Source organism: Drosophila kikkawai, chromosome 2R (assembly GCF_030179895.1).
Source record: "Drosophila kikkawai strain 14028-0561.14 chromosome 2R, DkikHiC1v2, whole genome shotgun sequence".
NCBI classification, from domain to species: Eukaryota; Metazoa; Arthropoda; class Insecta; order Diptera; family Drosophilidae; genus Drosophila; species Drosophila kikkawai.
The window spans coordinates 16,308,569-16,332,257 of NC_091729.1; the positions used below are offsets into that span (position 1 = coordinate 16,308,569).

Consider the following 23,689-nt stretch of genomic DNA (forward strand, 5'->3'; position numbering starts at 1 on the left):
ACAAAGGGCATGAAACCGAAGGATCCGATTCGAGCCGATCCGAAGCAGCGAGACAAGTGGAATGCAAGGCGTACGTAGGACGAACAACCACAAAGCAAACAAGCAAAAGATAAAGGATCTCAAGGATGTGTGGGAAACACACCGAAGAAGACGCGGACAAGTGCAACGGTATTTGGAAATGCAAAAGGATAATAGCGTAAAGAGGAAATGAAAATTATGATAATTCTCCGCGGAGGTGTTGTTGTTTTTCTCACAGCAGGATCGGGTAACAGCAGCGCCGATATGATTGAGTGTGGGAAGTGCCCAGTTTCGTACCGAAGGATCGCAGCATCCGAGGAGGTTCCCTTAGGAGGTGGGGGCGACGCTCGACAGCCACACGCAAGGCAGCCACGCAGCAGGAGTAGGACATGGAACAGGCTGTTGCGGAAGCTATTACGGAAGTGAAATCAAATTTTTAATAAAAAATCAAAAAGAAAAAGGGGAGAAAACGAAAGGGAAATGGGAAGGGAAAAAGGAAGGGGCAGCCGGAAAAATTGAAAATGGGAAATGATGATCTAAATCAATTTGTAGATGGCCATATTATTTTAAAACTTCCTACACTTGAACAAGGAAATTCTAGACGGTAAAAATATTTTATAGGTTTTATAAATAACTAGTTAATTAATGCTTAATTTATAATTAAGAACTGTAACAGCTACAAAAATTCCCCTTCTGTTGCTTCTGTGGAGCACATGAGATATCGGAAATAAACTACTCATCTTTTAGATTACTCAGACAATAATAAATAATATTATAAAAATGTAGTTCCCTTTATGTTTTATTATTTAAATCTATTATTTAATAATTTATAATTAAAGTGTACTGCTCAGAAGGTCCCTTCAGCGACATCCACATCATCCTGTGTGTAACCAAACAGTCTCTTGAGCATATTGTAGATAATCATTTGTCGCGTCACTTCCGCCTCGTACTTCATATAGTCCTTGAGACGATTCTGCTTATAGAGCTGATCCAGTAGGTCAAATAGTTCAACTTCCAGGGCTCGCAGTGGCGCTTCCAGCTCCGGGGAGTGAGTTCCAGCAAACAAAGCCTGCATGTAGATGGTGGAGATCTTTTCCAGAGCTGCGTCCAAGGTATTGAGAATGACATCCTGTGGATCGTGCAGGAGCTTGACAGGACCAGTGAGTTTTGGAGAAGCTCGATATTGGTGTAGGATCTCCTCAGGTTCAGGATCGGTGGCCAGACTGATTAGTGGCAAAAGAGCCATAATTAATAGAATATTTAAAGCCTTTCTCAACATGGTAACAATCTTATTTTTTTGCAACAAACTCTAAACTCTACACGCCTGAAAATCACTGCGTGCTTGCGTCTGTAATAACTTTTGTTTTCCAACTAAATTCCTAAATTCCAACTAAATGAGTTTTCCAAGCTTATATAGTCTCTCGAAATAAGCTATAGATTGGCTTATCGGGTTCGTAAATCATTAAAAATATGTTGAATGTGCATTTATGGGTAGCAGCAAGGCTTTTTCCGCGTACACTATCAGTTGATTTCCGATTTTCCAATGCCAAGTACCCACATTTCCCCCTCAAATAACCTTTCTCCAATCAATTCTCATCTTGTTTGTCATTTATTATTATTATTTTCACTCTTTTTGAATTCTTTTAAACATTAAAATTACAATCTATTACAAATAAAACACTAAAATAGAAACGTGAAAGACTTAAAACTAAACACACACTATACAGGGAAATCTACATAACTTAAACAGAGCATATTTTATAGTCAATTAAATATTTTTTTTTATAAAGAAACATCGCACAAGAACATCATTAATGAACTACATAATAGGCGTATAAAAAATGCTTAAATGAGAATTACACAAAAAATATACAAAATCACAGCTGAACTTAAAAATGAAGAAAAATTAAGAAGAACATTAAGAACATATAGAATTCGTTGAAACTTAATGGGGTTTTGGGGTAGGTTCTAAAGCATTTTGAGTTGAATCTTTGAAAAAATTGCAATGAAATAAATTAACAATTGGGAATAAACTTAACATAGTGAGAGAGGGAGAGAGTTGCAACTTCTACCAGGGCCTCCAGGCGGAGGCAGACTTCTCAATGGCACCGGCAAGGAACTTCTTCGAAGACGTCTGCTCATCCAAGGAGCAGTCGCTGGAATCGGCCTCGGCCTCTCGTTCCCGCTTAGCGATGCCACCGCTGGTGGAGCTCACTTGCTGCTGCTGCAAGTGGACCAGCGATCGCGAGCATCCGCTGCTGTCATGGCTCCCGGCACTCAGGTTCAGGGATCCGCTGGTGTTGAACGAGGTCTCTGCACTGGTGGGTGGCGGCGTGGAGAATACCCCGGCAAAGCTGTGCTTGGTCAGCACGTCCACAGTGGGGGAAGCAGTCCGCGAAGACTCCTCCTCCTGGCTGGAAATGGAGGAGATGGGACTCAGGGGCGGACTGCTGGAGTTGTTCTTTGTTGGTAGCTGTGTCTGTCCGGGAAGCTGGTTGTGCATGGGATTGGCTAGAGGAGCCTGACTAGCTGCCGGCTTGCTGAAGGCGCTCATCCGGAAGCTCTGTGTATAGTCACTCAGATGCGTGGGATTGGCAATGCTGGCCAAGGCGGCGCTGGCTGTTCCGGCTGCCACTCCTGCGGGTGTGCCAGGCCAAGCAAAGGGTCCTGGCGGAGGGGCAGAGGATCCCCCAGTATTGGGCATGATCAGAGCAAATTCCCCGGATGGCAGACGAGAGGGTATCAGCTGAAGTCCGCCCATTTGAATGGCCGGAGCCGAGGTCTCTGTGCGGCTGTTGTTATTCAGATCCTGCGGCAGTGAGGGAAACAGTGGAGCAGGAGCAGCCGTGACTGCTGCGGTGGTGGCTCCAGGAAATACTCCACCCCGATAGCCATTGCTGAAGTTGCTCATCGATCCAATCTGCTCCAGACTATTGGCACAGTTGTTCAGATGGGCACTAAGGCGCTGACGTACACCCGAATCGATCCCATCTAGCTGGCTGACATAGCGATTCACCTCCTCGGCGCACTCCACGAAGCCCGTCTTGAATTTCTGCACCACACCGGGATCCGACTGGATGGCCATGTTCAGCTGCTGGCGCTGCACCGACTGTAGATGCTTCACCGTCATCTCAAGTATGTCGGCCTTCTCCAGTTTGGTATGACGTGCCGGCTAAAAGTAGAGAACGAGAGAGTGGGGAATGAGTTAAAGTCAGATAATGATGAAATGAAGACGGCCCGAAGTTGGCCGGGCTAATTGTTTTGGGCCCTACAACAAGTTCAATGGCTTGGGAAACTGGGAAACTGTGCAGGGAGTTAAGGAGCACACGATTCGTGCCTCATATGTCCAACTATTCGCGTGTAATCTGCAGTCCACTTCAGTCCAGTCCACTCTGCAAATATCACACGACCAAGGTGAGATTCAGCAACTGCGGCAACAGAAGAACGAACAAAGATTGTTCTTTTGCACTGAGAGAAATGGGGGGTACTAAGGTGTTGATTGCAAATTCAGAAAGCAACTAAAAAAGTGTAATTTCTTGGGAATTTTTAAAAGTTTTGGAAATTGTAAATATTTTTAAAGAAATTTTTGATTTCAGAATTTAATTTTGGTTTTTAACATTTTCTGAACTTTTTTGCTCACTGCAATCTTTGTGATTCTTCGCTCCCCGTACACCCATCATCTCCATCTCTTTCTCGCCCGCTGGGACTGCATATTTTAGCAAAAGGTTCCCACGCAGGTCGCTCGCCAGTCCTCCATACCCCGGACTCGCCGACCTCGCCCCGCTCTGCCCTGTCTGAACCTTTTGTTTACTTTTGCTTTTTTTTTTTTGTTTTTTTGTTTTTTTCTTCTTTCCCTCAATGTCTTTCTTATTTGATTTTCGGTCTTCTGGTGCAGCCCAAGAGCCTGGGCTCTCCTGCAGAATTCTGCGGCGGCTTGATTTCTGCTTTGTAGTTTTCTCACAGCAGGATCACTCCTTGGAAAAACTGGTTTCGTTCGCATCTCCGGCGATTTCTGCGTAATTCCTCGACTTGTTAACACTTTTTGGTCTCTCCACTGACTGACTCCTCATCGGCGCTCTCGTGAAATGATCATCAATAAAATTTAATACTCAATTAGAGCCCTGACTGTTTTTACAGTCCCTCTCTATATGTCGTAGGAGTTGTCGGGTTTTTTATATACAGTGTGTTTTGTTGGTCCTGTTTGTAGTTTTGCCGCCCTCTGGACACTTGTGTTTCAAGGGTTTTTAATGGTCTGACATAATTTATATGGAAAGTGTTCTGAGATTTGGATCGAGGGTCTAGTTTCTAAATATGAAAGGGGGCGGAAAACTCCTTGCTTTCTTCTGGACACTTGAAAAGGATATACTCACGTCTTTTTTCATGGCCTCCAGGATCAGGGACTTGAGTTCGTTGAGGCAGTGATTAATGCGAGCCCGACGACGTTTCTCCATAATGGGTTTGTTGGTCTAAAAAAAGGATAAAGAATAGCGATTAGTAATTAGTTAATTGTTGTTAATTTTGTGATTTATTTTAGAAAAGAAATATATTGATTTATGGTTTGAAATATGTATAGTCAAGATATTTATTCTCTTAAAAGAAATTTGAATGTAAGGCATTATTGCAGAATTCTTAAGAACAATTAGAACCTATCCTTGGAAATAGTCTTTAAAAAAGGTTCCATGTTATTGAGAATATTTCTATGATGATTTTTTATTTAAGTATCCTAAAATTATAGCATTATTCTTTCTTCTCATACAAATATTTTTATTAACTATAATCAAAAAGCGTATAACTTTCAAAAATTTGTTTAATGAGATTTGAAATGCATTTTTATATAGAAACCCTCATCTTCTAAGCACTATAAACTCCATTATATCCAGATTCTTAACTCACCTTTCTCAACTCCGCCTTGGACAATCCGTTAGGATTGACCTGGCGACCGTTGCTGCCATAGCTATCGCTATAGCCATTGGAGCAGTCGAAATCATCATCAGAATTAATATCGTGTTTGTAATCCATTTTGTGTAACGATTTTAATTTGTATATATCCAAAAGAAGCAGTAATAATCCAAATTTTGCAGCTGATATTAGTTCAGCAAAGGTTTTGTTTTTATTTTTTCACAACACAAATAGTTATAACTTTGGTTCAAGTACGAAATATTTTTTAACAATTATTGCACGTACTTTTAATTCAACAAAAACTTAACAAACGTTTCGCGTTTCAGTTCGTTATCAGAATAATCTTGGTTTAGTTTTTAGTGTTCATTCGAGGAAGGTAGAGAGCGGCTGACGACCGCGCTCACGGGATGCCAAAAGGATACTGATCCTCGGAACGTTGCAACACTCACTAAAAACGAATCGCGACGAAGGCGAAACGAGTCCCCCGAGTGGAAACGAAAGACGCTCGCATTTACCTGGCGACGCCGGGGACAGAGGCAGCGGCAGCGGCAGCGGCAGCGGCAGAGGCAGGTAGCCAGCTCAACGATCGCCGTCTGCAGACTGAGAACTTTCAAGGCAGCCGAAGAATTTCACTCAAATTACGAGTGAGTGGAAGCGAGTGAGTGGAAATGATTCAGTGAGTACTGTTCAGGGTAAGTGAGTGAGCAGGCAGGGTTGTCGAGTCAACAAATTGCTTTGGTATCCCTTGGGATTATGGTAACTCGGAGCTTAGCTAAGTAAACGAACATAAGCCCGACTCCTGGACTCTAGAAATCACACAACATTCGGTTAAGCCAAGTCATTAGCACAACTTTAAACAGGAATTACTTCAAAATGTTTCTTCTTAAGGCAAATGTAAATTTTGAGATACAAATACTCATATACAAAATAATTTAAATCTTATTAAAGCAAGAAGTTATTACTGGTAAACTGAAGCATTTATAATTTTATAATAGAATAAAAGATTTCAAAATCATTTTAGATATTATAATACAATGAAATCTAAAAAAACATACATAAAACTGTCCTAAAGGAGAATATATACTATATATAGTAAAACCCATCTTCTTATAAACTCTACAAACTTCCCATCTAAATACTTTCCCTAATCCAAAATAATCCATATAAATAAAACTATAGACACCAACATATTTCGCGACAGATGCCGATACAATCTCTATAAGTCCGGCTGCATGTTTTGGGTGTCTGATGGCATTTTAGTCCCTCAGATCTCACCCTGGGCACAAAGCAAACTTGATCAATGCCCGTCCAATGATTTGCAATTCATTAAGGAGAACTTCTTGGCAATTGTGCGACGCAGCTGCCGCAACCCCTGTGAGGACGACAACCCAACCCCCTTGCAAGGCGAAAATATTCAGGATCTTTATTATTTTTGCCTGGCCATCTTAAAGGGGGTTGCTTGGGATCGCGCGATCCGAATTTGGGACTTGGAATCCGGGCCTGGAGATTCAGGGTCGTGGGTCAATCATTACCAAGAGCTTACCTGACTCCGGCCAGAACAGATTTTCCTTCTTCAGGCAAATTTATTACTTTACGATGTTGGGTGGATTAAGGCCAAAGGAGTTGTCAATAACCATGGTCGCGGGCCATGCGCCAGCTGGCAGCTGGCCGATCTACCTAAAGTTTTATATATTCCTATATTTTGGGGAGTAACCTCAAATATAGCCTGACAACTCTGGTTGTGCAAAGCGCCCCGATCGCAGCTGACATTACGTTTATGTCGAGCGTAAATCCCGCGTTGGGCAATAATCTGCGCGATCATCCATCAACCGCGATCACTGCTGCTGCACTGATCCATGACAGCTTTCCTAAATTGAATAAATGCTGCCCAGCTAAACCAAGGGGTTGGCTTGAATTCTAGGCTGATCAGCATTATAGCGGTGCATGAGGGTCATTCCGGGTGATGCTCTGAAAGAATCGATATGGTTTTTATATAATTTTAATGGAAATTTGGTTTTATAAGACTTTTTTGAAGTTCAGAATATAGAAGACCCTACCTATCTCTACATATCTCTATTCTATCACTTATTTCTATTAAAACTCGAAGTCCCAATATTATCTTGACTTAAAACCTTAAAACCACATACCAAATTTATGATGAGTCTGAAAACGTAATAAGTAACAGCTAATAAAGAACGGCAACCCCTTTAATGATCCTTACATTTCAACTCCAACTCCTTACGAATGCCGCAAATTTGGCAAACATTTTCCCACGAAAGTCCAAATAAACACGATGAGCTGGCACAACTGGAGATTGGTGGAAGAAAGCCAGAGACAGAGCAGCAACCTCAGGCCCGTCAGACATATGTGGATCAATCGTCTGGCAAAACGTGCAGAGTTGGGTGCTTCTGCAGAAACCGGCACCGAAATTGAGAGAATTGAAATTCTATAACGAAGAAACCGGGCAGAAATCAAAGTTCAATATCAGCCCCAAAACTGAGTTGCTTCAGAGGCTTCTCTCCTTGTCTTTCTTCGCTGGGAAGAAGAAGGGATCGGATCAAGGTAAACGTCATTTAGTGTGGCACGATCGCTGCCGATCGGTAGCCGGGCTTGGGTCTGTATCTAAAGGCATAGAGGATCCTCCCTTTTGGGGCTTCCTCGGTGCGTTGGGAACAACGCACGATTTACACATTAAAACACTTTAATTTTTATTGTGCAGCCGGTCGGTTGGTAGCTTCAATCCAACCGTCTGTCGGCCAGTGACGATCTACTTCCCTTTTTTTTAATCAATTCTGGATTCTGGGGGGAACCGGCGGGGGGACCTTTCTCAACCTCAAATTAGTGACTTTGGGCGTGTGTGTATTTTTAGCTGTGGGAACTGCAGTTATGACTTGGGGTGTGCTCTGGCACCCTCTCCCCCATTTATGTATATTCCATATCCTATAAGGAAAATAATGAGCATGAAAAATATGAAACGGTGGCAAATGTGTGAACTGATCCAAACGGAACTAAACCCAAGTGGATTTCTAAGACTTTGTAGGTGGAGGATGGAGGACACCACCTCCTCAGCCAAGATATATGTTGATTTAAATGAATTTCTTGTTGATTTTTATGGCGCTTAGACGCGAGGGGAAATCTGAGTGAAGTGTGCGGTCTGCGGGGCATTAGAAGTCGTGACAGGCCGCCCAACTATGTGATTTTTTCTTCCTTTTCCTGTGTGAGATTTTTATTTTTATGAATTTGATAAATGGCCGGCAGGGGAGTTGGGCTAATAACTGGAAAGTTCTTTTTGACAGGCTCCAAAAAGGGGGAATAAAATATATATTCCATAAAAAATAAAGAGCTGAAGGGAATTTTGAGTTATGAACTCAGGAAAATGGAAATTGCACCCTTTTGGTGGCTGAATTGATTTTATGCTTTCTTGGACTTTACTGCTTGACATATTCAGTCTAAGAAATATTTTTCAATATATGATAATAACTTCATTTTTAATGAAACCTCCTACAATATCCCTAAAACCCTGCTCGGGATCATTGATCCCATTGATTGGTGACCCCGAACCAGCTGATGTAACGGTCAGTTAGGAGATCAGCTGCTCCCTAAGCCAACATTTTGCACTAAACTGTCCTTTGGCACTCGTGCCAAAGATTGTTACAGCTGCCATCCCCATCCACATATCATCCCATCTTCGGGCTGCATCCCCCGTCATTCCTTTTTGGGTCAGAACAACAATGGCTTACGGCCCGGACAATGGACGGCGCTTGGAAAACTGACTTTTCAGGGGACGTGCGGGGTTTTTCATCGGCTTCTTGGAGAGGATTCTCTAATTGCTGGCAAACATCTTACATAATATCCAAGGAGAAGATGCGGCTCGGCATGAATTTAGGATGGAGCGTGCCCGATGCGAAACAGCTGTCGAGGATCACTACAACGACGACGTCAAGGAAGGGTTGCGGGCAGATTAGGCGGGACTTGTTTGTTGTAAAGATTTGCGGTTGCAGTTACGGTTGGTAATGGTTTCTCAACCCCAGCATCTGTCGTAAAAAATAGTATCTTAGGTACTGAGAGATAAGGAAATTGGGAATATTGGCTTCATAATTTTACTTTAAAGAATAAATTTAAAGGTATACATTTATTATTTTGTATTTTGAAAGTTCAAAAGACATTATTTAAAATATATAAAATTTGATTGTTTAAAAAGTTGATATTACATTTTAGATTTATTATTATTTATTATTTTGATACGAAAATTTCCATACAGAAATATTACAATCTCATTTCGAAAAGTATTAGAATTTCTAAAGAACTTTCTGTCCACCTTTATAGACTCTGGATTTTTTAATGATTTCTAACATATAAATTATAGAGCTAGAAACATACTATCTTTTAATGTTAAAATAATAGTAACAATAGCAGTATATATTTTTCTATAATATTAATAAACAGGAACCTATTATTCATCATAAAAGAGTTTCCTACAACAACTAATAAATAGGTCTCTTTTTCGTATACAAATCAATCAATACATTATTTTGGCCTTTCAATGTCGTTTTTTGGGAAGTATTACCCCAAATTGATTTGGTATTGTTTTCTATAAGCTGTTCTATTGAATAAATGGTAACCAATTTAAATTGAATTCTATCAAATTCCCCTTGTAGAACCAACGGAAACATGATTGTATTGGAATTGGAGACATTCAAATCAATTAAAGCCAATTGAGACTGAGTTACAGATACTTTTTGACATAGGGGAGTTGGAGTCACAGAGCTTCAATACCCAATGTATGTAAATCCTCCAGTTCTCATTATCATTCCCTCTACTTTTCCCCCGACGACAACAACTGTAAATCTTCCTATAAGTACAGTCATACCATTCCCTCAGGGGAGAAAAATCGAGCCACCGCGAGTCATATCAATTCATAAATGCATAATAATTTCGACAGGAGGACTGGGACAGGGGCTAAAATTAAAACAGAAGTCGCACATCGCCCGATGTGGAATAATGTGAGAAAAAAACTTTCTCACGATCACCTTTTGATGTCGCACAGACGGCGTTTAGTGGAAATCCACGTGCAAAAGGGGGAAGTTCGGTCGCTCGCTTGATCGCTGGCACGGAAGGAAGGAAGCAAGGAACCCACCACCATCATGTGCCGCCGCCACCACCACCACATCACCTCCAGGAAGCAGGCGGAGTAGGACGCAGGACTCTTCGCCTGCGCTTGTGGTGGTAGTTATCCCATATCCCCGCCTCCTCGCCGATCGTCAGAAGTGCATGAGAATTTAAATTACAAACAAACACAATCAGCGGGCTTTGTCGGTGTGCGTGTGTGCATCGGCATGCGAAGGAGAAAAGGAGGAGGAGGAGGAGGAGCTGCAGGAGAGGGAGGAGCAGGGAGGGTGCCAGGACGAGGCGTGTGTGGGAACTTTTGACGAGGACACTCGAGCATGAAGCGGGTCAGCCGACAGCAGGCAATCATTATCCAGGGCACCACAGCTCCTTTTTTACGTTCAATTCCCACACGCCCACGAGAGGCGTTAGCTTGATAGCGGCTCTCCGAGGAGAAGCAATCGCCACTCAAAAACCCAGAAATTATGGCTGTCAACGGAGAGCCAGGCTCTGAGATGCCAAAGTATCGTTCTCAGCCATACAAAAACAACAACCACAGCGCGAGAGCTTTGTTCTCACCCGTACAAAAACAACACCTACGCGAAACAGGCATCTTTGCTCTCAGAGAGATTATGCTCTCTTTCTCTTTGTGCTGTGGCAACATTGCAACAAAAACAAAAATGAAGCAGCAAACTAAAAGAACCAAATGGCGGAGGCAAACCTTTTTTCAGGGGGATCAATTAAAATAATTATAAATAAAAGTTATCATTTTGATGTTCGAATAATGCACAAGTAATAAATTAGTTAGTTAAACTAGCTGAGTGTAGTTTTATATTTTTAATTTACATATAATTTAATTATATTTCGAACTCTTAAATTTTAAAATGAGTTCAACTAATTTCCTTTCATTGATTTTAAAACCTTTGCAAGAAAATCACCATTTACTTTTTGGTATATCGACCCCTCAACTCCGCCCCTGTCCGCTTGAAAGTCAAAGTCATCCCAACAAATATTTCCATTCTGCTGCAACCGAATGTAATCCGATCCCACTCAAGAGCAGTCATTGAGGCCCAGAAATCTGGAATCCCATGTGCCAGGCCGCATGAATGCACTTCGTTTCGCCTATTTTTAAACATTCCAGATGATAAGGCCGCGGAAAACAGCCGCTGTGCATGTGCATTGATAAATACCGAGCAGTGTGTGTGTATGCGGGGCATTACTCATGCGCCCTGCCGCCAAGCGTCGTTTAGTATTTTCCTGGCTCCCTTTCGGTATTTTCCACGGCCACACTGCGGCCGGGCAGGGGCGTTGTTGTTGCCGTTGAGAGCGGAGCAGAAGTATTTTACGCGTTGCCGCCGACGGTCATACTGACACAGAAAATGCAAAAAAAGTAAGAGCGAAAAAGAGCTGGCGTAGGCGTGACAAACGGTGAAAAATAAGCGTTTTTAGTGCAGAAATATTAAAACCCACAGTGAAGCGTCGCTTGTGCAAACCCCGCTCAAAGTACCCTCGAAACACACAGATAGCTATCTCGGCGCTTGGCGGCCATTCAAATGAATAGTCCTCGCTCAAACGCCGTCAATGGCGGCAGCGGCGGCGGTGCCATCTCCGCGCTGCCCAGCACCCTTGCCCAACTAGCGCTGCGCGACAAGCAGCAGGCTGCGGCGACAGCGACGTCGACCGCGTCCTCTGCCACGAGTAACGGTGGCAGCGAGTCCTCGCTGGGCGGCCGACCGCCTAACCAGCCGCCCAGCGTGCCAGTGTCCGCCAGCAAGCTGGACAGCTCGGCCAGCGGCGCCTCCAACGGCGACTCGAACAAGCTCACCCACGACCTGCAGGAGAAGGAGCACCAGCTGCAGAAACCGCAGAAGCCGCCGCTCCCGGTGCGCCAGAAGCCGATGGAGATCGCCGGCTATGTGGGCTTCGCCAACCTGCCCAATCAGGTCTACCGCAAGGCCGTCAAGCGGGGCTTCGAGTTCACCCTGATGGTGGTGGGCGCCAGTGGGCTGGGCAAGTCCACGCTGATCAATTCCATGTTCCTGTCGGACATCTACAACGCCGAACAGTATCCTGGACCGTCGCTGCGCAAGAAGAAGACCGTGGCTGTGGAGGCCACCAAGGTAATGCTCAAAGAGAACGGCGTCAATCTCACGCTCACCGTGGTGGACACCCCGGGCTTTGGCGACGCCGTGGACAACAGCAACTGCTGGGTGCCCATCCTGGAGTATGTGGACAGCAAGTACGAGGAGTACCTGACCGCCGAGTCTCGCGTCTACCGCAAGACAATCTCCGACAGCCGGGTGCACTGCTGCCTGTACTTCATAGCGCCATCGGGCCACGGCCTGCTGCCCCTGGACATTGCCTGCATGCAGAGTCTGTCCGATAAGGTGAATCTGGTGCCGGTGATCGCCAAGGCGGACACCATGACGCCCGACGAGGTGCATCTGTTCAAGAAACAGATTCTCAACGAGATTGCGCAGCACAAGATCAAGATCTACGACTTCCCCGCCACGCTGGAGGACGCGGCCGAGGAGGCGAAGACCACGCAGAATCTGCGCAGCCGAGTGCCATTTGCGGTGGTGGGTGCCAACACCATCATCGAGCAGGACGGAAAGAAGGTGCGGGGTCGGCGCTATCCCTGGGGCCTCGTCGAGGTGGAGAACCTGACGCACTGCGACTTTATAGCTCTGCGCAACATGGTCATACGCACCCACCTGCAGGACTTGAAGGACGTCACGAACAACGTCCACTACGAGAACTATCGCTGCCGAAAGTTATCCGAACTGGGCCTGGTGGACGGCAAGGCCAGGCTGTCCAACAAGAATCCCCTCACCCAGATGGAGGAGGAGAAACGTGAGCATGAGCAGAAGATGAAGAAAATGGAGGCCGAGATGGAGCAGGTGTTTGACATGAAGGTCAAGGAGAAGATGCAGAAGCTCAGGGACTCGGAACTGGAGCTGGCGCGGCGTCACGAGGAGCGGAAGAAGGCACTGGAGCTGCAGATCCGTGAGCTGGATGAGAAGCGGCGGGAGTTCGAGCGCGAGAAGAAGGAGTGGGAGGACGTAAACCATGTGACGCTAGAGGAGCTCAAGCGGCGCAGTCTGGGGGCCAACAGCAGCTCCGACAACGTGGACGGCAAGAAGGAGAAGAAGAAGAAGGGTCTGTTCTAAGTCAACCCGCTCAAAAACCACATCCCCCATTCCCATTCCCCCATACCGCAAGCCCCGCTCCCCCTCCTCTTCGATATACTTAAGCGCTAATCTCGAGAACAAACAAAAAGTAACCCCTAGCGTATCCTACACATATACCTACCATTTCTAGTAATACGAAAAAGTGCATAAATATATAAATATATCTATTGTTGGGCCCCAGCCGCCCCACAAGGCTTCTATTCGCACAGCAATCGTCCTGCGACGGCGGTTGCCTTTGTTTTCTACCATACTTTAAAGTTTAAACAAAATACATATTACATAGCAGTTGCAGTATTCTACCGATATATACATGTATCCATGCATTCACTTGACGAGAGACATTTGCTAGCCTAATGAATTGAAATCGCAATCGAATTAAATCGAGCCAGAAACAAAACGGTATTTACAAAATACTTAAATATCTTAAAGCTTAAATAAAAAGAAAAACCCACACCTAAGCAGAAAGTACGAGTACGAGGCGAAATTGATCCTAAAATTAATTATAACGAATAACGAAACCATGTATAACGTATATGCTATTGATATTGTAATTGTATTTTACCTATTATGCATAAAGTCATTAAACACCCGAAACACACATACACCAGCAAAAGCAGAAGCAGCAGCAAAAAACAACAACAACAAAAAATATACTCTTGCATTTTACAAAATAAAGTCTTCTCTTTAGTTTAACTACATAAAAAAACAGAAAAGAATTCCATATTGACTTTATTGTTTACTCAACTGCAGCGGAAGAATCGACGGGGCCAACTCGTACAGGGTGTTCCGATCGCCGTTCCCCGAACCCCCCGATCTTCTTGGCACACGTCTGGAAATTATCACCGTGACGCTGAATTTTGAAATGCCGAATGAATGTCTTGAATGAGGCAAAACATTTTCCAACCGCTGACTAATTTTTTTTGTTACACATAACAAACATGCTTCGAATCTGGACTGGACGGTGAATGTGAATATGAATGATGAGTCACTTTTAAAAAGGAGCATTGGCTTCTGGAACGCGGCTTGAGTCAGGCGGCGGATAGTTAAATCACTCGCCGCAAACAATTAAAAGTGTTTACTCTTGCCATTGTTTAGATGCCTAGATATATGGGGGGTCTTTTGCAGTACGGTGAGAATGCCAATTAAAAAGAGTTTCGCATTTGGGTGGTTTTTAATTTTTTACAGGGTACCTACTATGTGGTTCTTGCCCGAAATTCCACTCACGCGATTCCCAAAATTTTGCCGCACCCTATATGTCAATACATTCAGGCAACATACATTTATAAAAATATTTTAAGTACATACAATTGTGGTGGAAACTATAGGATCTCAACTATGGGACAAATATAAACAACATTTTCGAGACATATGAATTCTGAACAAGATATAGGGTATTCAGATAAGATAATATATTATATATAATATCATATTCTCCTTAGTTTTGCAGATCAAGATAAACATTTTTTTATTTAAAAAAATGACCTATTAAAAACGATCCATTCACCCATATAAAGTAGCAAAGAAGATAATATTGTGTTGGTTGCAAAAATAAAGATATGACAGATAAGATACGAAAGTGTATATCAAATAAATATTGGATAAGGTCTTTATTAACAAAACGTTGCAGAAAATATTCATACTACCCAGTGATTAATTAATCTTAAGAAAAATCTTTAAGATAACAATTGTTTTAACATTGTTCTTATCATTATTATTTTCACCACCATTGTAGGTATGTGGAAAAATTGCATTTTCTCCGTCTGCCCACTTGAAATTGCTTTCTAAATGCCCCTAAAGCAGACACACAAGCTTATGGAGAGACATGTGTGTGCCATGGATATTTAATTTATGCACAAAAATTAATCCATAACCCAATTGGAAGGCACTCAATTAGAGCCGTATAAAGCGTAAAATGAAAATCCATTGGTGAAAGATATCGAAGAAACATGGAGCGAGAGTGGGCGAGGGGAGACGGGCCAGTGGGCGGTGGGAGGGGTGACAATCAAGATATGCATGTATGTACATATATATTATATATGTATGTGCCGGCAGCAGTGCCTCTGTGAGTATGTAAGTCAACAACGTTGACGCAGCACTTAACTCAACACAACTCGAAGCAATTGGCTTTGGCGATCAATGAACGCAGCGCCAAAAGAAGAAGAAGCTCCACTGAGAGAGGTGAGGCACTGAGAAAAATTTCATTTGCCTTTCATAATGTTTTTAGTGTTTTATTTGGAGTTTTAATATAATATTTAATAAATAAGTTTTTTACAAAGAGAAATTTTAAAGGAATACAACTTCTTCTTAGGTATTAAATTGCTTGTTTTGGTTTCACAACTTTTTCTGAGTGTAGTAAAGTGGAGTTCGCTTTGTTGCTGTGTTGTTTTTAGGACGATGACTCAAATACGAAACACGGGGGCAGGGAACGAGAGGCAGAGTGCGTGCTTGTGTGTGTGTGTGTGTGGGGAGCTTATCGGGCTGGAATGAGAGCACAACAGCCCCGCTTGTTTTCGCCTGTGGGTGAGCTTCATGTGGCATCCATCTGGCGATAGTGTGTGCGACGAGGACGGGACACCCTGTAACTCCGTTCGCCGCAGTTGTGGACGGCATTCCAGCACGTCTAACGCAAAAAAAAAAACACACAAACCGATCCAAACCATCGACAGGCAAACGCTTAAGATTAAAAACAAATGTTGACCGTTTCAAATGAGCCGGCACATCGCTGAGGGATAGAGAAAGAGAGGGAAGCCTCTGCCACACACACCCACGACTGCCTGACACACTTACGTGACTGCGAGAGAGCTGCGCCTGCGCCTCGCTCTCAACGATGAAGGTACTAGGTGAATTCTAGGGTATGCTAGACTCAGGCGCAATTATGGAGTTTTAATCAATTAGGTTTCAATATTAACATTTTACATTTAGAAAAAAATATGTATAAAAAAAATTAAATAAAATCAAACTTATTAGGGAACTGTTTGAATACTTCTTAAGTAATTTCTTAATTTTTTCTTAGGCCAATCAATTGCTATAGGGTATAGACTATTCGACACCTTCAACCGCGTCGTATCCTATATGTTTTTATTTGAGATTTCCGTTTTACAGTTTTAAATTATCCGTTTACGAGTTTTGACATTTGACATGGCGATGGGAAGTGATTCTTATGGGCTCGCTGGCTCGCTGGCTCATTGGTTTGTTTGATTGTTTGTTTGTTTGGTTCTCTGCCACTTCCACTTCCATTCGCATTTACCATTCCCCTTCCAGTCTCGGCCCCACCATTGCCCCCGCATCGAGACAATGTCACGCCGATAAGGGCACCCTCCTCCCATTCCCGATTGTGTGACTTTCCTTTCCGATATTGCTCTCATATTTTCTTGTTTACAATGCAAAGAAATTGAGATCGGGCCGGGCGGCGATCGGGGAGTTATACTATATAAGTTTTACGCAACACTTGTGGGAAGGCAATGTCGTCGCGTTGATAAAACCGCTGGATCCATAAATTATCTGGCGCGGCTAGACAAACAAACACTTGTTAAAATTGTCACATATTTTTTTGGGGTCAGATCTTGTTACTATAGGTTATAATATCTAATACTTGGGTTTGCTTATATCGATTGAATTTGCTATCTGAGATGGGTATATCTTTAAATACTATTAAACTCATTATATACTATTAAACTCAGGGATATCGATTTTATGATAGGTGATAAGAACTAGTAGTTGTTTACGAACTTTAATTAAGTTTTAAAATAAATTTAAGCGAAAACTATGTAGTTACTTTCATTATCTTTAAAAAATCTCAACAATTCTAAGATTTACCCGCCTAAATCTTTAACTCGAAATACTCTCAAACGTAGTGTGTGGTTCTTTATATCCATCGGAAGTGGTTCTCCTTCACTTCCGTTTATTCTACCTTTCTCTAGATCTCAATCCCATAGCGGTACAACTTAATTTACCATTTTTACTACTTCCTCACCCACACTCTCCACTCTCCCCAGTTCCTCTCTCTCCTTTTCACTATTTTTCGCTTATCCTTTGTCCTTTTTTTGATTTCCGTTACGCTTGCGCTTGAAGCGTGCACAACATCCGCTCTTTATTTCTTCTTCCTTTCCCGCAAATCCTTCGCTTTGCCTTTTGTTGGGCCTTTTACAGTTGGAATACTGGCATTGTCCCGTCCCAACATCCTGGGAATCGCAGCTATTAACAGGTGATCCCGCTATCTGGCAAATCATTTGCGAAGGTGTGAAAAAATTTCAGAATCCTGAGAGTTTTGGGGGTGGATTGCGATCCTTTGTTTTTGATTGTAGGACTTGTGGGAATATATTTTTATTTCAGAAATGGAATTGAAATGTTTTGTTTTTTTGGAAAAATCTGGAAAGTTTATAAACAATTATTTATGATCAGTTTTGATTTGAAAAAAGAAGAGCGCTGAAGTCTTGATCAAAAAATTACTGATACTTAAATCATTGCATATTTTTTGGGTCTAAAATATTGGAAGGAATCATTTTATTATGCCTTAGATATACATAAGTAACAACCTGAAAACTATTATAAATTCTTTATAAAAATACATATTTTGCTATTAAAATTATAGATTTAGATACCAAAGATTAAGACAGGATTATAATTTTTCTGTAAAGCTCAGTCTGCACATATGAAAACTGTTGACACTACTTAATTTTCAGATTTTTCGTCACACATATTGGCATTTTTCCTTCATTCGGACAGCCATTTATCCCACAATCTGTCAGGACACTTGACACATGGTCTCAAGAACACTAACCGCACAATTATGCCCCTTAAACGGTCCCAACAATGCAACACGCCTCAAAGGAGATCCAAACAAAACAATAACAACAAAAAAATCCAAGCTGAAAGGGCTATTTCGGGTATAATTTCATGTAATTGGGGACAGTTGGCAAAGAGCAGATTTGTGGTTTGCCCATCCTGACCCTGGGAACAGATTTCATTGGGCATTGACAGTTGCCCCTGTCGGCCTGCCGGTTATGCAAACTCAATTTGGGTCACTCCACCCATGGAAAGCGGTAAGGGATGGGGATGGGGATGCAGGGGCGTCTGTTCGTATCGTGGTAGTTCGTCAAGTGACCTGGAAGTAGGTTAGGTGGATGCTGGGCCCGATGCCACAGCTGGAGAGTTCAGGGGTAGCCGAAAACGGGGGCTTTTCGTTAGAATTCTGAATGATTTCCCCATTTATTTACCTTTTATGAAGACAGATCCCCTTTAGGTAAACGCCACTGCCTCAGTGTCGGCCTTTTGTGCTGCATCTTGGCTTGTGCCGCCACCCTTTTCTTTTTGTGTGAACCTGCCCCATTGAATGTCTCTGCATGCTGAGTGCTGCTCATCCGTCCGATGGAGAGACCCCTAAACAGAGGGGGACTCTATCAGAATCCATTCACTCGGAGCCTCTGCTCATAATTGATGCTCAAATTGCTGGTGAATGGTGCAAGCTGTGCTGAGGAAGAGGCACTTGCCACAGATTTTTGTGCTTGCGACACGTTGGGCATTATTATTATTATCGTTATTATCGTTGTATTGTGGAGTCGGCCAGATGATGATGATGATGGTTTTGTGTAGCCACATCAAATTGATTTAATTAAGCCGAATTAGACAGGCGGAAGTGGGTGGAGAGAGTTTTGGAGTGCGGAGGAGCACACACGTGCCAGGAAGTCATCAGCTGCCGAGGAGCTGCGAGAAAATACGTTACATTGCAGGCTCAACAATGCACATTGAGCAAAGGATCCCGCACAAAGACGGGTCCCCCTCATCAGCTCTGCCAGGACCCTCAGTGAGCAGGCTCTCTCTCTTACGCAGGCTCAAAATCGAGGGTTGCAGTTGCAGTTGCAGTCGTCCTGCTTGGATAATTGTTATCGGTGATCCCGAAATGAACGTTACATTGAGCCCAGGGGCCCGGTGTTCTTTTTCTGGCACGCGCCAGAGGCTCTCCCTCTTAATTCTACAGCTGTTTCTCTCTTCTTTTTTACGGAGTCCTGCAGGATATATGGCAAGTAATTGAAATGCCAGCACAGAGATTCTTTTTTTAGCTGATCCTGGGGGTAAGGTCGAGCTGGTAGGTCTCAAATCTGTCAGAAACTGTCAATATGTTTTTGAGAAATTTTTATGATTTTCGTTTTGAATTTGGAAATCCTTGAAGGAGGGTTTTTTGTGCTTAAAAATGTCAATCTTTAATATTAATTTTATGATGTAAGCTGACGTGAGAAAAGTTAAAGAATGGGAAAATGCAAAATATAAGATACAATAAAAAATGTATGTATTAAAAAATGAATTTTAGAGATACGATTAATAGATAAACTATAAATCTATAAATATAGAATATTATTAACAATATTAATAACATTAAAACATATTCATATTTGAAGTAAGAAATGCATTTACAGTTAGTTATATTTTATGGTCAAAAGTATCGCTTATTATTTTATAACTAAAGACACGTTGCACTGCTTAGCTCAAAATGACTTAAAATCATCCCTCACTTACGACTCAACATTAACAACTCAAACTCGAACTCAAAACTCACGAAAACTCAAACTAAAAACCCGCTCAAAACCCACTCAAAACCAGCTCAACTCAAGGATCACAATATCCTCACTCAGTACTCGGGGCGTGAAATGTCTCAGCCTCGGAATTCCAACGAACGCAGCAGCAGAGCAAAGTTCTCTAACCATTTTCATGGTTGCCAGCCAATTATCTATTCGGGGTTTTTAGGGACCCCGGGATTTTTGGCCGAAAACCGAGCACCGCCGAGCCCTGACCACAGCAAGTGTCGCCGAAAAGAGGACACTCCCCGGAAGAGGAGGAGGATCCTTGGCCACTCATAAACACATTATGCATGCCACCTTGGGGGGGATTCGCTGTGAATGTGCAAAAGTGCCTATAAAACCATAACGCGTTTTCCTGGAAAAGCGGGAAAAATCAGGTAACGCCCTCGACCTAACCAACCGACTCTGGCTGTGCCAGTGTTTTGACAATCTTTCTTTGACGAATTTTTGTAGGTGAAACCATAAAGCGATTATGATTGGGAAATATTTTGCTTGTATTTTGTTTCCATTTTTTCCTTTTTCCAAAACTAAAAACTAATTACGGTTGTTGGCCATAGGTTTTTGTTGAGAATTGCGTTCGTTCTACATAAATAAAGCATTAATTTAACATATCGCTCAGCCAGAACGAATCGAAGGTAGTTTTGCCTGAGGTCAGAATGGATCGCCTGGATCGGCCGGATCGCATGGCAACTCGTGACCAGGTGTGCGCCAAGTCGTGTGACGACGTCACACACAGCACACAAAACCCATATATGCGCAGACCTTTTTCATGCATAGATTATAGAAATATATATATATACTGTATATAGGAAAAAGCAAACCCCACCCCGTTTGGAAATCTCCTTAAAAAACGAGCAAAAGTTTGCTGCGCATGCGCAGCTCGAAAGATTACAAGCTACACCCCTTGGCGAGTGTCGTCGTCGTGAAATCTCTTGCGAAATGTACAATCAGGGGGTTGGTTGCTTTAGTTTCTTTGGGTTTTAAACTAAAAGGGGGTAGCAGGAGTAGGTTGCCAGGGGTCGCTGAGGCGCAACGACCTTTCCCTGTTCCAAGGGGGTTTTCTTTCTTTACTTTGCTTTTGCAGCTGTTGTTTTTGCTTCAGCGAAAGATTTTCTTCAAGACACCCTTGAAAAAAATGAGTTTTGGTTGTGTGCAACGCGTGTGAAAGTTTTGTAGTCCTGCAGTTTCCCCCCCTAGTTCCTATATCCTATATGCCTGGCCACGCTCCTGCCGTTTTGTTTGGAAAAGGAAAAGGAGAAGGAGACTCCTCCCGATCGAGGCTGCGTCGCAAAAGAAACTCGTCCCTTTGGGTGGGGGGAATGTGGCATAAGCGTGTGCTGAGGGGATACTGGGCATAAAACAGGACTGGGCCTTAGATTTCCTTAACAAAGGAAGTTTGCCAAAAGGAATTACGATTCCGGTGAAGCGAGCTAAATGTCGTAAATTGTGGATTTATATTTGAAACAGCAGGAAGGAAATCACCATATATATTTGGCATAAACTGGTATGGAAGAAAGGAAACTAGATTGGGCTCTAAGGGGGATCTTTAGATCTTTATGTCCTTGAAGGAATAAATTTTAAATTTATAATGAAAATCTATAGAATATAATTAAAAAATAAAGCATTACTTAAACACAATTTATAAGCTATCTAAATAACAACTTTCATCTTTAAAAAAGAGGCTGCTTTAATTTATAGAAATATCCTTGACTCAAGCAACTCAAAAATCCTACATATCGACGCATTTTCGCGAAAGTATCGTATGTCGCTTTTTTTCGAAATTGAGATTTTAATGCAAAATTGTTGGACACCTAATGTCTCACTACCCTGTGAAATATTATAACTGAAACCCATATAGTTCCGATAAAAATTAAGTTTCAATTTTGTCTTTTCTATAGTGCTTCCTAAGAGATTAAAGCACAAAAAAGCTTCTCCTGTAAAATTGAATTTTTCGACATACGATACTTTCGCGAAAATGCGTCGATATATCTTTTTTTTTCATTCTCAAAATACTTATTTAAATCTCCAATTTTCTTTCATTGCCAGACAGACCTTGGGCCTGTCCCAGTTTTTGGTTTCCTCATTAATGTCTCTGAGTAGTTTCGACTAAATTGTCGGCCAAGTCAATGTAAACAAATGCCGCGACCTTGATGGGAGCGCTAATGGCTTTATAGTGCACTCCCACTACCACCGCTACGTCTGTATGTGTTCATGTTTGAAGGATACTTCAAGGTTACATTTTATGATTTTGGCAAATTTCCAGCGAGTGAGTTCCGTGTAAGGAACTCGAAAGGATGCGATGCGCAAAGTTGACGGCACAACACGGCTTGCGAGGAAGGACTGCAACGACGACTCAAAAGGATGCAAGAAAGGATAACTTTATGGGCCCGCTCGTAAAGACCGTTTGAGCATTGGACAATATGAGCAATGGGTGATTATTATTTGTTTTGGTCACAATAAAGACGGCGGGTGGCAAGGATAATGCAAGGATATCCTAGCATCCTCAAGCCATTAGCAAGGCGATTAGCGGCTAAGCGAAGGGCTTGGCTAGGACTTCTAGGAAGTCCGAAAGGTCCCTTCTCTAGCGCTTCTTGCGGCTCTTTTTTTTTTGGTTTTGCGTAAAAAAGTGCATTGAGATTTGCGTAAAAAACGTTTGCCATTCGAGGAAATGATGAAAAAGCCTTTGTCGTTACCAGGAAGAGGTCCTTTTTTTGCGTTTTCGCTGGAGGATTTTTTTTGCGTAAGAAAGTGTTGCGTAAAAAACGCTTGCCGTCGATTAGGAAAGTCAATTTGGCTTCCAGGAAAATTTAAGAAAAGGTTATGAGGTAATATTGATGGGAAATCTACAGGAAATATTCTGGGAATTTCTAGAAATTTTTTTTGGCATTTTATAATAAGCATTTGTATGTATTAATGCTTAAAAATACGTAAAGTAATATTTTGATTTGGAAACAAAAAAGGAATTTGAATAGAATTGTTTAAAATTGTTTAAAGATTACTTTCGATTTTCCCAGGTTTTCATTTTCCCGGAAAACCAACCCAGAGTACCAGAAGCAATCATAAAAAATCTTCCGATAAGCTGACAAAATTTCTTATCAAAATACCAAGGCAATAATAAATGTACAGTAATTGTAAATCTCGCCCAGGAAAATCCTACGGAAAGCCGCTAAACTAATTTTCCCAGCCCCTATATTCCAACCCCCTAAAAAAAACGAGAAGAAAACAATAAAAAAATAGAGGAATTTCTCAGCGCAAAATTCTGTTCGGCAGCCCAAGGATCAGCCAGGATTCTCGTCTGCTACACTAATCGTTTATTATGATCAACGAGCGCTGAATCAATAAAAGCGAAACACAACGAAACGAAACCGAAGCGCCTACTTCAGGACATGTCATCGTCCTGTTCGCATTTCGGGTACCCATTTGAGTTCCCATTCCCAAAAACCCAAAGCAGCAACCTGTTTCACAGGGTTGGATGTCCTTTTGTGTGTGCGTTGGAGTGTTACCGTTGCTGTTGGCCGTGAGAATTGAATGCATAAAGGGGATGGGGGCGAGGAGGACTACAGGGGTAACAGGTCCTTGCTGCACAGGTATGCAAAAGTCAAATTTGTTTGCTATGGGAATTTGTCGAAGGTGTCTGGCTTGGGAAAGTCTTTGAGTGCGAGTCCTGTGGTGGGAATTCGCTCAGCGCCCCTTTGTTCCCCGACAGAGTTGGTTTGATGGAAACTCGGAATATTTGGTGGGCGGTGGAAGTGGATGAGATCTTGGATCGGGGGAAGGGTTTAAATGGTGTTGGTTTCTAAGAGGTTCCCAAGGGATATATAGGGTTAATTTTTAGGGATATATATTATATATTTTGTGTTGTTGTATAAATATTTTCCACGCTTTTTTTTATATATATTG

At 42.4% G+C, this 23,689-nt stretch overlaps 4 protein-coding genes across 4 annotated transcripts; 1 reads left to right on the forward strand and 3 right to left on the reverse strand.

The window, feature by feature from the left end:
* Positions 1–865: 865 nt before the first annotated feature.
* LOC108074636 (uncharacterized) lies at positions 866–1,382 on the reverse strand. The gene has a single exon (XM_017166752.2). The coding sequence runs from the start codon at positions 1,295–1,297 to the stop codon at positions 866–868; it is 432 nt and encodes a 143-aa protein (XP_017022241.1). The 5' UTR covers positions 1,298–1,382.
* Positions 1,383–1,975: 593 nt separating this feature from the next.
* Positions 1,976–5,263, reverse strand: dpn (deadpan). Its single transcript, XM_017166854.3, has 3 exons — positions 4,912–5,263; positions 4,389–4,484; positions 1,976–3,190 (listed from the first exon to the last, which is right to left on the reverse strand). Exons 1-3 carry the CDS (start codon positions 5,035–5,037, stop codon positions 2,087–2,089), a joined length of 1,326 nt encoding a protein of 441 aa, XP_017022343.1. The 5' UTR covers positions 5,038–5,263; the 3' UTR covers positions 1,976–2,086.
* Positions 5,264–11,351: 6,088 nt separating this feature from the next.
* On the forward strand, positions 11,352–13,907 carry pnut (septin 7-like protein pnut). Its single transcript, XM_017166916.3, has one exon. It carries the CDS (start codon positions 11,577–11,579, stop codon positions 13,191–13,193), a length of 1,617 nt encoding a protein of 538 aa, XP_017022405.1. The 5' UTR covers positions 11,352–11,576; the 3' UTR covers positions 13,194–13,907.
* A 5,362-nt stretch (positions 13,908–19,269) lies between these two features.
* LOC108074635 (uncharacterized) lies at positions 19,270–23,323 on the reverse strand. Its single transcript, XM_017166751.1, has 2 exons — positions 23,245–23,323; positions 19,270–19,322 (listed from the first exon to the last, which is right to left on the reverse strand). Exons 1-2 carry the CDS (start codon positions 23,321–23,323, stop codon positions 19,270–19,272), a joined length of 132 nt encoding a protein of 43 aa, XP_017022240.1.
* Positions 23,324–23,689: the final 366 nt, after the last annotated feature.

Bases quoted from the DNA above. Each gene is read 5' to 3' on its own strand.
- LOC108074636 (XM_017166752.2), bottom strand. From the start codon at position 1,297: ATGTTGAGAAAGGCTTTAAATATTCTATTAATTATGGCTCTTTTGCCA.
- dpn (XM_017166854.3), bottom strand. From the start codon at position 5,037: ATGGATTACAAACACGATATTAATTCTGATGATGATTTCGACTGCTCC. The intron at 4,485-4,911 runs GTGAGTTAAGAA...TCCTTTTTTTAG, and splicing joins CCAAGGCGGAGTTGAGAAAG to ACCAACAAACCCATTATGGA. The intron at 3,191-4,388 runs GTGAGTATATCC...CTCTACTTTTAG, and splicing joins TGGAGGCCATGAAAAAAGAC to CCGGCACGTCATACCAAACT.
- pnut (XM_017166916.3), top strand. From the start codon at position 11,577: ATGAATAGTCCTCGCTCAAACGCCGTCAATGGCGGCAGCGGCGGCGGT.
- LOC108074635 (XM_017166751.1), bottom strand. From the start codon at position 23,323: ATGCATTCAATTCTCACGGCCAACAGCAACGGTAACACTCCAACGCAC. The intron at 19,323-23,244 runs GTTGCTGCTTTG...ACATATTGACAG, and splicing joins CATCCAACCCTGTGAAACAG to TTTCTGACAGATTTGAGACC.